This window comes from Rhinolophus hipposideros (genome assembly GCF_964194185.1).
Source record: "Rhinolophus hipposideros genome assembly, chromosome: 8".
NCBI classification, from domain to species: Eukaryota; Metazoa; Chordata; class Mammalia; order Chiroptera; family Rhinolophidae; genus Rhinolophus; species Rhinolophus hipposideros.
In genome coordinates this window covers 56,648,573-56,664,426 of record NC_138054.1, presented here as the reverse complement: position 1 = coordinate 56,664,426, position 15,854 = coordinate 56,648,573, and the positions used below count along the sequence as shown (strand labels likewise).

At 50.4% G+C, this 15,854-nt stretch overlaps 1 protein-coding gene across 1 annotated transcript in view; it reads left to right on the top strand.

Annotated features, from left to right (window-relative positions):
• The window catches only part of MROH7 (maestro heat like repeat family member 7), a gene marked incomplete at both ends in the record, with an annotated part of 43,714 nt that extends 30,356 nt beyond the window's left edge, over positions 1–13,358 (top strand). The window contains 8 exons of the mRNA XM_081054855.1: positions 917–1,031; positions 5,161–5,301; positions 6,000–6,179; positions 6,738–6,893; positions 7,157–7,279; positions 10,290–10,392; positions 12,505–12,567; positions 13,114–13,358. Coding sequence (XP_080910981.1) covers positions 917–1,031; positions 5,161–5,301; positions 6,000–6,179; positions 6,738–6,893; positions 7,157–7,279; positions 10,290–10,392; positions 12,505–12,567; positions 13,114–13,358 — 1,126 coding nt within the window. The remainder of the gene's footprint in view (positions 1–916; positions 1,032–5,160; positions 5,302–5,999; positions 6,180–6,737; positions 6,894–7,156; positions 7,280–10,289; positions 10,393–12,504; positions 12,568–13,113) is intronic.
• Positions 13,359–15,854: the final 2,496 nt, after the last annotated feature.

Below are 15,854 nucleotides of genomic sequence, written 5' to 3'. Positions count from 1 at the left end.
TTCTCACCATTACTGATGAGTAGCCCTATTATTATCCTAGTGTTAGCCCTGAGGAAACTGAGGCCCCGAGAAGTTTAGCGACTTGCCCAAAGTCACACAGCTAGTGGTAGGGCCAGGACTTGAACCCAGGCTGTCTTATTCCAGATTCTGTGCACAGCTGCCACACTTTCCTGTATCACTGATGAATGGAGGCAGCATAGTGCCATGGTCCTCAGACTTGAGCAAGCATCAGAATCATCCACTGGGCTTGTTAAAACACTGATTGCTAGGTCCCACCCCACAGTCTCTGATCCAGTTGGTCTAGGGTGGGGGCCCGAGAATCTGCATTTCTGATGAGATCCTAGGGGTGCTGATACTGTTGATCTAGGGACCACACTTGAGAACCCTTGACTTGGTATAACAAACAAGGTAGCTGGAGTGGAGAGCCCTGGGTTGGGGCTCCAGCCCTGCCTTTTTTCCACCCCTGTGACCATGGCAGGTCACACTCGGAGCCTCTGTTTCCTCATCTATGAAAATGGGAATCATAACAGTAATCTGCCTCAAAGCTTACTGGTGAAGATCGAATGCAATAACAATGTGAAAACATCTGGCTGCTGCCTGCTGCTTAGCGAGTGGGTCCTCACATGTCTCCTTCCTGTGTCTTCCTCCTGAAGTGGTCAGTGCAGTCAGGGGTCTTAAGCCTGTCTCTCTTACTGATTTGCCTTGTGTCATAGGGCAAGTCACTTTCCCACTCTAAGCCTCAGTTTCCCCATCTGTAAAACAAAGCAGTTAAACTAGATGGCCTCTGAGATTCTGTCCCGGTGGGAATCTTGGGAAGGCAGGAAACCAGGTGACTCTGCCTTGTCCAGAGTTTCGAGAGCCCCACCAGCAGGTCTGCTGGAGAGCCTAGGGGACTGCTTTCTCTTCCCTATCCCAGAGCCATGGTGTACTACTCCTGCCAGGAGCTGTGCCGCCTTCTCTACCTGCTCATCCCGCTCCTGGAGCGAGGCGACGAGAAACACAAGATCACCGCTACTGCCTTCTTCGTGGAGGTACAGACGAACTGGGCTCAGGGGGTAGGGGGCTACTTCCAGGCCTTCCCCAGAGCAAAGGCCTCAGGTCATATTACTGGCCTTTTCTCCTGTGCAAACAGTATTTAACAATTTACACTCGTGAGCGTGATTTCTCTTGAACATGAAGACCTCCCTCCTCCCTCCCTTTTCTCTTCCTCTCTCCACCCCTTTACCCCATGCTACTCTTCCCAGACTCCCCTACTGCCCCAGGCAACCACCGTCTTTTGCTGGACGCTGCTGCGTGCCTGGCACCAGATTGGAGATACAAATAGAAATTTGACTTCACTCTGCCCTCAATGAATTCTTGGTGTAACAGAGGAGACAGAGGACACCCCAATTATAACATGGGGTGTCAAAGAGTGACATGTGCTATGAGGGGGCAGTCCAGTCTACGTTGGGACAACAGGAGACTTGAGGTGGTCGGATAATCAAAAAAGACTTTCTGAAGGAAGCGGGTACTGGGATGTGTGCTGGGGAGAGATAAGTCAGGGAAAGATTGACAGGGTCAGACCCAGAAGGCGAGACTCACCAATAAAAACAGCTAACATTTATTGAGCAGTTATTACTTTCCAGGTACATTCTAAGAGCTTTACACATATTGGTTTATTAAATCCTCATACTAATGCTATGATGTAGATATTATTCTAACCTCATTTTAGAGGAGGAAACTGAGGCACAGATTGAAGTAACTTTTCTAAGGCCTCGCAGCTTGTAAGTGAAAGATTTCAGGTTTCAAATCCAGACCGTCTGGGCTCTTCAAACACACATGATCTCATTCTCTCTTTAGAGTGTGTGCGTGTGTGTGTGTGTGTGTGTGTGTGTGTGTGTGTGGCGGGGAGAGAGGGGGAATACATACACCATGTAAGTTACCATTTGTACCATTTTTAAGTGTATAGTTCGGTGGCATTAAGTTCATCCATATTGTTGTGACCATCACCACCATCTATTTTCAGAACTTTTTCATCTTCCTTCCCAAACTGAAACTCTGTATCCATTAAATACTAACTCCCCCTCTCATCTCCCCCTGGCCCCTGGCAACCAATATTCTTCTTTCTGTCTCTGCGAATCTGACTATTCTAGGTTTCATATAAGTGGAATCATACATTATCAGGCTTATTTCACTTAACATAATGTTTTTATGGTTCATCCATGCTGTAGCATGGGTCAAAATTTCATTCCTTTTTAAGGCTGAATCATATTCCATTGTCTGTGTCTACCACATTTTGTTTATCCATTCATCTGTTGATGGATACTTGCAAAACCCGCTCTATTAACCCGCCCTTGCGTGCCTCTTGTGATCTGCTGGTTGTCACGTAGTGGCACAAGGCTGTGTGACCTTGGGATAGTCCAAGCTATCATCAGGGTCTGTACAGTGGGGCTCAGAGGCAGAAGGCTTGCTGTCTGCTCCAACAGTGGAAGGTTAAGGAAGGCTTCCTGGAGGAGGTGCCATTTGAGCTAGGCCTTGACAGGTGAGCAAAATTTGCCAGATGGACAGGAGGCAGCATGACATTCCAGGTACTTCTTGCATCTTTTCTGCCTCTCCACCTGGACTGTGAGTCTGGAGAGCAGGGACCAAGTCAGGTTTGCATTGCCTCCCCAGCCCCAGCCCTGAGAGGGCCCCAAGAAGCGGGGATTAAACGGATAAGAGAGGGTCTGAATGAACACTTTGCCTGCCTCTGGTACCAGCAGAATGTTTCACCTCCAGGACAAGCCTGGGTCTTGGGGTCAGGAGTTCTGGTTTCCATCCCCAGCTCTGCTGGGTTCCACTTCTAATTTCCCACATGGCCCTGATGAGGAATGGGAAAGTACCATTCCTTGAGGGCCTACTATGTGCCGATGGCTGCTGACCGCTTTCATATGTTAATTACCCCATTAATCTGCACAGCAGTGGTCCAAAGACAGACTTGTAATGCTCACGTTTAGGTGAGGTCAGGAGCATTTCTCAAGGTCATGCAGCTCACTCAGTCCAGAGAGATTCAGACGTATCTACCTGACTGGCTCCTCTATAGCCGTCAGCCTCGTAGGAGAGATACTTCTCTTGACGTCTGTTAGTGGCTGCAACATGTGTTCCTTGGGGAGGTGGTGGAGGTCGGCCCTTGCCCGACCTCAGGGGATGCTCCCATGTCTACCACAAGGTCAAGGACTCTAGACTTAACCTTTCCCAGCATTCCCCTGGAACCCTGAGAGGTAGCCCTTCTTCCCTGGAGCAAGTGTCCTCCCCCAGGTTCAGTGCTTCTCCCACTCCCCAGAAGAGATGGCCTGTTCCTGGCCAGAGCCGGGCCTGCCACATTTACTGTGATGCTTTGCTGTAGCTCAGATGTCCCTCCCTGGTTACCCCAGCGCCCTTTGCTGTGACTGTCTTGTGTATACTCGCTTCTCCCAATGGTGAGTGAACTTCTCAAGGGAGCTGTGTGACCTTGGGAAAGTCACTGAGCCTGCTTGTGCCTCAGTTTCTTTACCTGTAATATGGGGATAATGCCTTGCCCATCTCGTAGGGTTTTGATGAGGATTCAGTGAGTTCATGTAAAGCACTCAGAACAGTGCTAGCACATAAGAAGTGGTCGCTGTGGGTCAGCTCTGTTGCTAATGTTAGTGTTATCATTACCCTTTAATGTGTTGATAGTGCCCAGCCCAGAATCTGGTGCAGAGCAGACCTGAGTATCTCTGGTGTGGATGGGTGGAGGGTCAGCTATGGGCAGAGCCCTGCCTTTCCTGTTCCTTCTCCCCAGCGCTCTCTTCTCATCATACAGACACATGGTCTCAACAGTTACAGTAAATGTAGGGCACTGGAATAGAAGGGAGAGGTGATTATGAGGACAACTATGCAGAAACTGAAGACCTATGGCTGCGATGGGTGGGAAGGGTGACAAGGAAGACGAAAGTGATGCCTGTTTTGGGACAGGGACGATGGGCAGGGTGCTGATGGTGCTAATCCTGGAGGAAGGGCAATTCTAAGGAGGAAAAGAACCAAATTTCATGTTTTGTGCAATAGCGTTAGTGAAGCAGATATTCCATATCACAGCTTGCATTAGGTAATGGAGACCCAAGGAAAAACAGTCATTTGTGTCCTCAAGGAAACCCCGAGTGGGATAGGGGAGGCACATGCATAAGCAGATGAGGGCACTAAGGTCTCCCTGGTCAGGGCTCCCAGGGACCAAGACGGGGGCCATCAACCTAGGTGAAGCCTGGGAGCAGTTAAACATGGCTTCATGGGGGCCGGTCGAATTTTAGATGAGGTCATGTAAGGTGGGGGTGGAGGCTAGAGTGGAGGTGGGTGCCCCAGCAGAAGGGCATCGTGCCCGCACTGAAGGGACAAAACAGCCTGCGTCATTACACAAACAATGAGCGGCTTGGTTAGAAGGCGTGAACCAGACCCCAGAGCAAGCAGGCAATATGGGAAACGGGGTGCGTTGAGCTGGAGAGTGACACGTTCAGTGACATGAGGTGTCGATGGACATTGGGTGGAGATGTCTGGTGAACTATCGGTTTTCCAAGTTATTAGCTCTGGACAGAGGCTGAGTCAGAAATAGAGACTTGGGAGTTATTAGCCTAGGGACAGCTGTTAAATCCTGAGGTGGGTACTAACCAGGAGAGTGTTGCAGAGAAGATAGGGACCAGGGCCGCCATCCCCAAGCGCTGGGTGGAAACAGAGGAGCCAACAGCTATCATTAACCAGATCTGCACTGGTTAGTACGATGGCCACCAAACACATGGGACCTAGTGGGCCCTTGAAATGTAGCTGTCTGAATTGAAATGTGTTGTAAGCATAAAATTCACACCAGGTTTCGGACTTGGTTTGAAAAATTTTTTAAGCGTTACATATATCAATTTTTGTATTGATTACATGCTAAAATGATAATATTTTAGATATATTGGGTTAAATAAGATGTGTTATTAAAATTAATTGTACCTATTTCTTTTTTAATGCGGCTACTAGAAAATGTAAACTTATGCATGTGGCTCGCATTGGACAGCACTGACCAGACAGTACTTGCTCATGTCCCACACTCAGCCCCTGGTTATCTAGCATGTACTACCAGTGCATGGGGAGCCGGGAAGGGGGCTGCCTGCCCCTTTGGCCCAGGGACTAATTACCGGTACTCTTCAGCTCCTCCAGATGGAGCAGGTGCGTCGGATTCCTGAGGAGTACTCTCTGGGGAGGATGGCAGAAGGCCTGAACCATCGTGACCCCATCATTAAAGTGCTGTCCATCCGAGGCCTGGTCATCCTGGCCCGCAGAACTGAGAAGGTGAGCAGACGGCAGAGGAGAGCCCGGCCCAGCCAGGCCTTGGGTGGGTGGAAGGATGGAGTTGGCCATCATCAACTCTCAGATGCTGGTGGCTGGAATCAGAGCCCTTTTCTGTCCCTGCTTCAGTTGTCCCATCTGTAAAATAATTTAATAATTCCCTACATACTTTATATTTTAAAAAATAGTTTCTAATTCAGATTTTTCACAATGATCCTAAAGGCAGTGTGTGTAGGAGAGCCTGGGGATGGCAGTAATTATTCCTATTTTACAGATTAGGAAAACAAGGCCAGGATTGTTGTGGCAACGTTAGCATTTTAAAAAGTGCTTTGTTTTTGTCTACCAGCCACTGTTGCAGCTTATGATATATATATATATATATATATATATATATATATATATATATATATATATATATCAGCAGGATGAAAGGACAGGACACAAAACTAACTAGTAACAATACAAGGAAGGGAGTAGACAGCAAAGGGCCTCAGGTATGCAAGCCAGGAAGGAGCCAGAGAGGCCAAGGACGGCTTTGGGGAAAGCAAGAGCTTGAATGAGGGCGTTCCAGGCAGGTGGGATGGCATAAGCAAAGGCCTGGAGATCGGACTTATTTCACCAAGTTCTCAGCGCATCAGAGGCTGGGTCTCCCACCTGTTAGCCCAGGTAGGCGCCCCCATCCCAATGCTCCTGCCTCGCAGACCGCCAAGGTTCAGGCGCTCCTGCCCTCCATGGTGAAGGGCCTGAAGTGCGTGGATGGGCTGTTAGTGGTGGAGGCAGGCCACAACCTCAAGGCCATCTTCAAGGGGCAGGAACGGAAACTGAAAGACAGCTCGGTCTATGTGGAAATGCTGCAAGTCCTGCTGCCACACTTCAATGATGTAAGGAACCCCACGGGGGTTGGGAGTGGGAGGGGTGGGGTCAGCATGTGCAGGCTGTTTTTTTACTACCCTGGGGGCTGCAATAGCTCCCATGGCCCGTTGGGACCTGAGCAGGGCTGAGTCAGCACAGGGGAAGGGGCACCATGCTCCAACTGGTCCATGTCTTCTTGTAACTGGTTGGCACAGAGAAATTTCCTTTTCTAATTGGTTCTCACAGAGGGAGCTTTTTTGTAATCAAGTTTTCCAGGGGGTGCTTTTTTTTTATTGGTCCTGGCAGAAGGGGCATTTTTCCACTTGGCACGAAGGCACCTTTTAGGTGAGCAGGAGCCCTGGTTGGAAAGAGTGGGTGGAGCTTCAGACCTAGGCCCTAGTGAGGGGGATACCAGCCTCAGATCAGCCCCCGCAGATGGCCTCTGCTGTTCTCTGCCTCTGTGCCTCTTGGGCCTGGAGCGCCCCATAGAATGAGTGGCAGGAAGGTCACGGTGTCTTCAATGGAGCTCAAAGGCCCAGGCAGCCTTTTGGAGGAGGGAGCGTGCCTGAGCCTCTGGTCTTTCCTAGTCGCGGGAGGACGTGCGCTCCTCCTGCATCAACCTGTACGGCAAAGTGGTACAGAAGCTGCGGTCACCCCGCACTCCAGCCATGGAGGAGCAGCTGGTCAGCACCTTGGTGCCTTTGCTGCTGATCATGCAAGAGGGCAACGCCAAGGTGGGCCAGGTGAGTGTGCGTAGGCACTGGGCCTTGTGGGTGCACCTCCGTTTATGGAAACTGATCCAGAGTCACTAACAATCTGTGGTGGGAAGTCTGGTTTCCAAAAGCACCCATGTCAGGATTCCTCCTCAAAACAGTCAACTTCCCTTGTACATTTCAAACAGGAATTGATTTTCCGAAATCCCGTTCCACCTAACTTTTTTTCTGGAACATGTTCTGGCTGTCCTGGAATTCCACCGCTCTGGTATTCTCTTCCTGTTGGTCCCCAGAACTGTGTGAAGACCCTGTTCCGCTGTTCTTGCTTCATGGCTTGGGAATTGCCAAAAAGAGCTTATAGCCGGAAGCCCTGGGACAACCAGCAGCAGACAGTGGCCAAAATTTGCAAGTACCTTGTGAGTGATCCCAAGACTGTAGTGGTTCCCTATGCGTATGTTGGAGGTGGGCAATTCTTTCCTTTTCTTTTCTTTCTTTTTCCATCCTGACTATCAATTCCACGACCGCCCACAAGTTATTGGCTTCTGAGTGTTCATCTCCGTCTCTGACTTCTCTTCTCATTCCTAGCATTCCCTCTCCAGGAACCTACTGACACCTTCTCCATTGACCCACATGCACTGCAAGCTCAGCATGTCTCGTCTGAACTATGGCCTTCCCATTTCAATTCTGCTCTGTCCCTTTAGATATCCAAAGCTGAAACCTAGAATCATCCTGGACTCCTTCATCCCCCTCACCTTCCATATTGGATCAATCTTAAATGTCCTTAAATGTCTGAATCTGTTTTGCCCTTTCCCTCCCCACCATCATTGCCTTTAGTTCAGGTCCTGGATGTCTCTCAGCTGGGCCATGGGTCCAACCAGCCACTGGGTCTCCTAGCCTTTAATTTCATTTCCATTGGCCACCCAGGTCACCACAATTATCTGGTTAAAATACGCGTCTGTCTGTGTTATATTCCTCCTTGAAGGACTTCATTGGCTCCCTTTTCTATAACAGTAATTCCCAGGGGTATTGTCTATGACACCAGTCCTATAAGCTATGCCCCACAGGGGGAGAAAAGAAGTTGTAAGACAAATAAGTTTGGGAAATACTGCGTTGTCATCTTCTTCTTGGAGATTTGCAATGTCATCAGCTTATGAAAGGCTCTGAGATTTTCTGTGCTGAGGAAATATTGCATGGTTGTTGAATTCATGGTTTCCCAAACTTATTTAACCATAGAACCTCCTTTCTAGGTAACACCTGAGAACATCCTAATGTAGGAGAGAGCCACAAACACACAGTGCCAGACACAACCCAGTTCCTCATTATAACATTTGGGAAGCTTTGCCATCTAGTCCCATCCACCTTCCCTGTTGTCATAAAGAATTCTCCAGGATGCAGAGTCTGAGACAGAGATACGCATGCAGGAGGTTTATTAGGAGTGGAAGGGAGGGCTAGGAGCAGGAGTGCAGAGGGTGAAGTCAAGGCACAGCGTAATTTCAGGGGAGGTCTCAGCCAGCACTACGTGAGATTCCCCAAATTGGGGCCAGGAGTCAGGTCTTTACAGTCCACTGGATGCCAGCCACCCTGGGAAGGGATGTGACTTTGAGCCAGCAGTTCTCTTCAGCTGAGGCAATCCCCATAGCTGGGGGAATAAATTTTTCAACCCCAAAGGGAGATCTTGGCCTGGCATGCCAGCATCCCCTACACCAACCCAAGAAAAACATACAAAGTAACAGGTTGCTAGTAGGATTGAGGAAAGGGCTCAACACCATTATCAGTGATGCTCAAAAGCTCCTCAATCCAGTGTCTGATATTAGCCTCATTTTACACAGAGAGAATAAGGCCTGCAGGAAGTGTTTGGCCAGGGCACTATTCAAATACCTACAATGTCTGGTGAGTGGGCAGATAATAATCATGAGTGACGTGGAAGTGGTAGTGCCTGTGGCAACCGGGAGGGCCCACTCCTGTTAAAAACATAGGTGGAGTTTTCCGCCTCACTGGCAGACACTCTTGCCGGGTTGTCTGGTTTCACACAAAAAACTAAAAACCCAGATTTTTATTAGACATTAATTAGTAATCAATTTAACTTGCTTAAAACACTGTGCTGGTCATCGCTCAACAGGCCACTTGTGGCCCATGGGCTGCAAGCTTTTGACCTCTGCATTAGACCCCTCTGGATTCTCAGTTTCCGCTTTGTAGGTGTCAACAGCTTTGCTCATATGAAGGTCAACTTCTAGCCTTAGCTTTAAGAAGGGGTTGATAACCTATTCATTCATTCATTCATTCATTCATTCATTCACCCATCCATCCATCCATCCATCCACTTTCTAGGCACCTGCACCATGCCAAAGCCCTGTCCAGGGTGCTGAGGACTCTGAGCTGAGTAAGATGGCTCCCTCTTTTGGGGGGAGCTCAGGATCCAGTGGGAGAGACAGGTATAAATAATTACAGCACAATGTCATAGGTGCTGTGACAAAGACTGTGCAAGATGCTGCAGAAACATAAGGGTGGTGGGATCAGCTCTGACTGAGGGTTGTGGAAGGCTTCAGGGAGGAGGTGGCTTCTGAGCTGAGAGCCTCAGGGATGAGAGGGAATTCATCAAGTGAAGATAAGAGGAAAGGGTGCTGCAATCAGGAGCAATTGCTTGTTCCCCAGGCTCCGATCTGGGGAGAGCTGGGCCACATCCTGGGACCGGACCATAGTGTGAGTGGTGGGTGAAGACAGTGGTGGAAGTTGAGGCCGAGAATGAACATGATCATGAGAGCCCATGCCAGACCCAGGAGTTTACTCCTTGACATGCAGCTTGTCAACAGAAGAGTGGTCAGATGAGATTTATCTTCATCTCCCTCAACAGCCTCTTAGCAGGATGCCTGCCCCCTAGTTTCTACTTGATCAAACTCATCCTAAACACCACTGCCAGATTCTTTTGCCCCAAACATTGCCTTGCCATGGCCCTATCAAGAATGAATGCTCACCTCCTGCTTTCTAACCCATACGTAAGCCGTATTCCTGTCTGACTTTTTGGGGTTTTAAGACCTTCCTAATGCTCCGTTTTATTCTCAACTACTCTGCAACTTGAATCCTTTACCTGGTCAGACCTGTCTCCCTATCGATTCTGTCCCTCACATGCCATGTCCATTCTCCCCTCTGCCTGGACTTGCATTTTGGAATTTTTCCTTCCAGCTGCAGCAGGGGCTGGGTTGGAATAGAAGATATCCAAGGCAGGAGACCACTGAAGCGATTATTGTCATCAGCTAAGAGAAGATGAGGCCTGGCTTCTGGGGGCCAGGATGGGTGGCAGAGAAGTTTAGGAGGCAACGGCCAGGGCTTGGCTGCCTGATAAGGTCACCATTCCTATCTTCGGGAGGGGTGGATGGATAATTAATCCCTCTGCGGGCCCAGCACTCTCAGGGGTTCTCTTTGTCCCAGGTGAACACCCACAGAGACAACGCTTTCACATTCCTCAGCCAGAGCCTGGAGTATGCCAAGAGTTCTCGGGCTTCCCTCCGGAAGTTCTCAGTCATGTTCATAGGTAACCTGCCCTGGCACAACTAGGCCTGCTGCTGGGGCTCTATATACTCTCTAGTGTGCTTCCTACCCTTGGAAGGAAGCTACAACCCCTTTTGGCACCTGGGTGGATGCTCCCTTTGGGTGTGAGGCTTGGCCAGCAGACAGTCATGGTACAAATTAGAAAGGTCTTCCCTCCTCGAAGATCACTGTTTGGGAAGTGAGTCACGGGCTGGATTTTGCCTAGAGTCCTTGCGCAGGTCACAACCTTGGCAACTGTACAAGCAGAACTACTGTTTCTCCTAGAGAGCAGTGTGGGTCCAGGCCCAGCAGGAACCTGCCATGGACTATGGCAGGAGGGCCAAGTGGCACAGTGGAAAAGTGAAGTGGAATCTCAGCTCCACGATCCCCCTTTCTGAGCCTCAGTTTCCTCATCTGTGAGATGGAGATGAATTCCTGGTTCACAGACTGGATGAAAATATTTTTTAAAAATATGAAGCCTGGCACATCAAGGCGCTCACTCAATGTTAGTTACCTTCATTCTTCTATTTCCCACAATCCCAACCTCTGCCTCTGTGGGGAGAAAACAAATAGCAGATTCCCCTCACCCAGAATCCCCCACAGGACCCCTGTGATGGCATGCTGGGTATGTCTCCTCCTGCTCCCCCCCTCCCTCCCTCACACACCAGCCCCAAGAACCAGGAGACCCTGCTGCAAAGAGGCTTTGAGAGGATGTTGTGTCCAGCCCCCCACTTTGTAAAGCGATGTTTCCTCAGTGTCTTTCCCCAATTCATTTGGGGTTTCTCATCCATCCAGTCATCTTTGCATGCCTTCATTGGTTTCTTCAGCAAACAGGGTTTGATCCTCTACTCTGTGTCAGGCACTGTGCTTCGTTAGAGAGACAAAGAACCCTTCAGGAGGTGAAGCTGGTGGGTGTGTGTGAAGGAGGCTGTTGGCGTGATCCGAGCTGGGACCGAGGAGCCATGCCCGGGACTGCGGGGAGCCCTCAGAATGTGGGCGCCTGCTCAGAGGCAGCTTCTCACATGGAGTGACATTATTTCCTAGCTGCTGATTTCTCTAAATCTTTCCCCAAATTGATCACTTCTAAAAATGTTAGTGTTTAACGCCCGGAAGTTTCCTCTGTGCCACATCCTGTGCTGGGGAAACAAAGCTGCGCAGTGCCTGCCTCTGCCTGCAGACAGCCCCCAGCATGGTGTGGTGATTCCAACCTGGGGGTGGGGGAGTACCGATCTTTTGTGAGGCTCTGAAGAAAGTTATGAACACTTTCTCTAGAAAAATGCATGTATGCATACTGTGCATGTGACTTTAGGATTCTTGGAGACTGATCCTCCTACTCCCCACCCCAATGGATCGAAGGGGAAGAAAGCCCCAATCTGGGGGGAGAGATTCATAAATCCCAAGTAAAATACAACATGGTTTATACAGAGAGAGAGAAACTCTCAGGCACTGTGGGAACCCAGAGAGGTGCCTAACCTAGCTTGGGGGCAGGGTCAGGAAGGATTTCCTGGAGGAGTGACTATGTTAAACTGAATGTTCAAGGAGAAATAGGAATTAGCCAGGCAAAGAAGTGCAGGAGGGGCCTTCTGAGAGGTATGAGCCCTTTAAGGATCTGCAGGTACTTTGGGAGTCGGTCTGGGAGCAAGGAATGGGTTGGATAATATTGCTGAGGAGCTGGGTCTCAGCCCCTTCCAGGAGCCCTGCCAATAACCTGCCTGGAAAGTATGCCAGGCACTTGGTGTCTTTCATGTTATTGTGGCTCAAACTCCTCAGAGAAGGGGCAGCTGAGGCAGCACCTCTATTAAGTCTCACATGAGGACACTAAAGGCCAGTCTTAGAGACCAAGGGGATCACCGAGCGCTGCCCCTCAGAGTTGGCTGCAGCCCACATCCTGCCCCTGCCCTGGTGCCATTCCTGCCTGCTGGACCTGCCACCTCTCCCAGGGCTCCTCTTGGGGAATTGGTCATAGGGTGCAAATGAAGTTCTCCTTTTGTGCCCTTATTTGTGGGGCTGAAAGAGGGTGGGGAGAACCTCTCTGAGGAGGTCGGGTCAGAGGGTGGGATGGGGCTAGGGTCGGAGTCAGGAAGTAGATGTGCTCACCTCTTGGATTATGCTCAAGGGTCCCTGGTCCCCTGCATGGAGAGCACAATGACGGAAGATCGTCTGAATGAAGTGAAAGCCGGTAAGTTGTGCCCTGCGTTGGTGAGGCTGCAGGGAGCAGTGAGAGAATGAGGAGGCCACAGTCAGTGACAGGACAGGGCAGGGGTAGGTCCTAAGGCAAGGGTCCTCAGCTCCGTCCAGTTGTGCAAGTTTCTATGCAGGCGAGTGCATGGTACGTACAGTGGGGTCACCAAGACACACAACGTAGCCCCACTCTAGGGGAGCTTACAGTCTTGAAAGCCAGGCTCAGAAAACCAGCCCCAAAAACCATTTAGTGCAAGGCAAGTAGCTCAGACTCTTAAGGGGGGCAGATTGATTTGCTAACTGGGGAAGCCGATGAGAGCATGAAGTTAGGCTGGGGCAATTTAAGAAGGCTTCCTGGAGGAGGCAGGTTTTGACTCAGACTTTGAAATGTATGAACAATTTGAAGAGCTGGGAAGGTAAGACGACAGGATGCTGAGCAGAGAGACCCTAAGCCAAGGCATGGAGGTGAAAAGGAAGGATGAGGTGTGAGACCCATGTGGGGACCTGGTCTTAATCCGTGGCTCCTCCCCTCCCCATAACTCAGCTCTGGAAAACTTGAGGCACGACCCGGAAGCATCGGTGTGCATCTACGCGGCCCAGGCCCAGGACAACATCCTGGCCAGCTGCTGGCGGAACTCCTGGCCACTGCCACATGGGGACTCCTGGGTATGTGACCCGGCTACCACTCACCTCTGGAGCCCGAGCTGTGAGAACCTGCCCACTTCCCACCGGCGGCGCTCCTGGATCATACAGGCACTGGGATCCTGGAAGATGTCCTTGAAACAGTGATGTCCCTGAGTTCCAGCCCTCAGGGGAGGCCACAGGCCCAGCCATGCTCACTATAAATGCCGCGTGGCTTACCTCCCCCTTCTGAGTGTTTCCTCATGGGAGATGTCCCAGGGCTGGAGCAGTCATTGCTCTGTGCGACAAATCTGTGACAGGAGCAATGCCTTTGTCGTTGACTCAGTCGACATTTATGGACTCACATAGGCTGTTTGTCCACATTTTATAAGTGGGAAGCTGAGACCCAGGAAGGTGAAGCTGCTTGCTCAAAGCCACACAGTAAGTCTGCTGGAGGTCCCAGGTACCCCTCTCCCACAGGGACAGTCTAAGAACAAAAGGAGATGATGATTCAGGTGCCCTCTGGGGAAGGAAAAAAGAGACTCCTCTCACCCCATGACATCATGAGTCTCCCAGAACCTTGATCTCTGAGGCCCACCTTCCAGTCTATGCCCACAGATGTGGCAGCCTGCCACTCATTCAGGCAACATTTATTGAGAAGCTAACTGGGGCCAGGCCTGCTCTGGGTGCTGGAGATACAGGCAGGAATGAGACCCAGCCCCAGGCCCTGGGCAGTTTATGGTCTGATGCAGTGGTTCCACACTGGGATTGATTTTGAACCCTGGTGAATATTTGGCAATGTCTGGAGACATTTTGGGTTGTTACGACTTGGGGAAGGAGGTGCTATTGGTGTCTAGTGGGTAGAGGTCAGCGATGCTGCTAAACGTTCTACAATGCACAAGAAAGCCCCCACCGTGAAGAATTATCCAACTCAAATAGTCATAAGTGCCAGCGTTGAGAAACTTTGGTCTAATGGAAGTGTCAGACATATAAACACACCAACAGCCCGGCAGCTCAGTGTTCTGATGAAGGAAAGCATGGGAGCTGTGGAGTCCAGATGAGGTATAGAGACCGGCTGGGGGTGGGGTGTCAGGGAGAGCTTCCCAGAGATGAGATTCTCCTTCCAGGGGATTTGAAAAGACGACCACATTGTGGGCGTGTATGGAGGACAGCAGGGCACATGGGACCAACACCCAACTGCAAATAGGGAGGTGCAATGGAGCCCAAATGGGAGGGGAGTGATGAGGAGGGAGAATTCATCCAGAGAGCAGTGAGAAGGCATGATGGGGAAGGAAGAGGCAAGCAGGGGGAGATGTCTGCTTTAGAGAGCTCCCTCCTCATAGGGATACAGGAACTCCTAGGCACTGCTAGTGGGAGGGGAGATGCATGCAGCCGTTTTGGACAGGGATCTGTCTCTTTTCCGTAACATTACGTTTACGTATACCCATGACCCTGTGATTTCACTCATGGGCACATATATAGCTCAGGGAAATGTTCTCACAGGTCCATAAAGAGAGATGTATGAGGAAGTCTATCCTCGTACAGCGTTACTTGTGGTGCCTGGGAGGGAGGCACCTGGGTACGCATCCTGGGCGAGTGAGAGAGCGTGGTGGCAGCAGTTAGAGGAAGTGGGGGTACATGTAGCACCACGGATGGGAGCTAAAACCTAGTGCTGAGTGAAAAAAGTATATTAAAAATGTATGCCCAAAAGACATTGAATTTTGCAAGAACACTTACACGCTGAAAATACACATTAAAACACATTAAAGTGGCATAAAAGGGAATAAATGAAAAAGGGAGCGGAAGAAAGCTCACTCTGAGTGGAATGGAAGGGTGGTGGCCAGGGGGTTGTGTGAACAAGAGCACAGGCAGGGAGACCTGTGCTCAGCGGCTTCAGAGAAGAAGGGGGAGACGTGCTAGGCTGCGGTGTGGGATGGAGAGGGTGGCCAGACCTGTGTGAGATTAGGAAGGAGAATTTTTCAGAACCTGGTGGTTGATGAAAGAAGGGAAAGAAGATCAAGGCACTGAGAATGGTGCCCAGGTTTCTGGGTGGATGACTGGGCCAGGGGTATCCCCCCACTGAGTGATCTCTCAAACCAGGAGCAGGTATGGGGAGGGATGAGTTCAGTCTGGTGATGAGCTTGAGGGGCTCGTGCGCCATGCTAGCGGAGACACTCACCTATGCTGGCTGCATAGGGGTGGAGCTCAGCAGAGGGATCTGAGATGAAAACAGTTTGGGGATTCCTCTGTGCACAGGGGTGACGTGAGATTCCCTGGGCAGGTGTGTCGAGTGGACATAAGCCTGAAGAACATCTAGATTTAAGTTCCTGTTAGGGATGAAGATCCCATGAAGTTGACCACATAATCAGCCTCCAATAAGTGGCAGGCCAAGGCCATCAGGATCCTGGGCCAAAGAGAGAGTAGGAGATGGGGGTGGTCCTTTTGCATAACCCTTTTCAGGGCCAGGAATGGTCACAAGCATCCCCTCCTTTGCGTTCTCACAGTAGCCATACAGAGTTATGGGGAGGGCAGGCCGGCTTCATTGCTCTCATTCAACAGATGAGGACAGGGCTCAAAGACGGTGGGCCTTGTCTAAGGTTACACAGGGAATCAATAGAGGTGTGGGTCCCAAAGGCCTCCCACCCGTATCTGAGCTCTTACTAC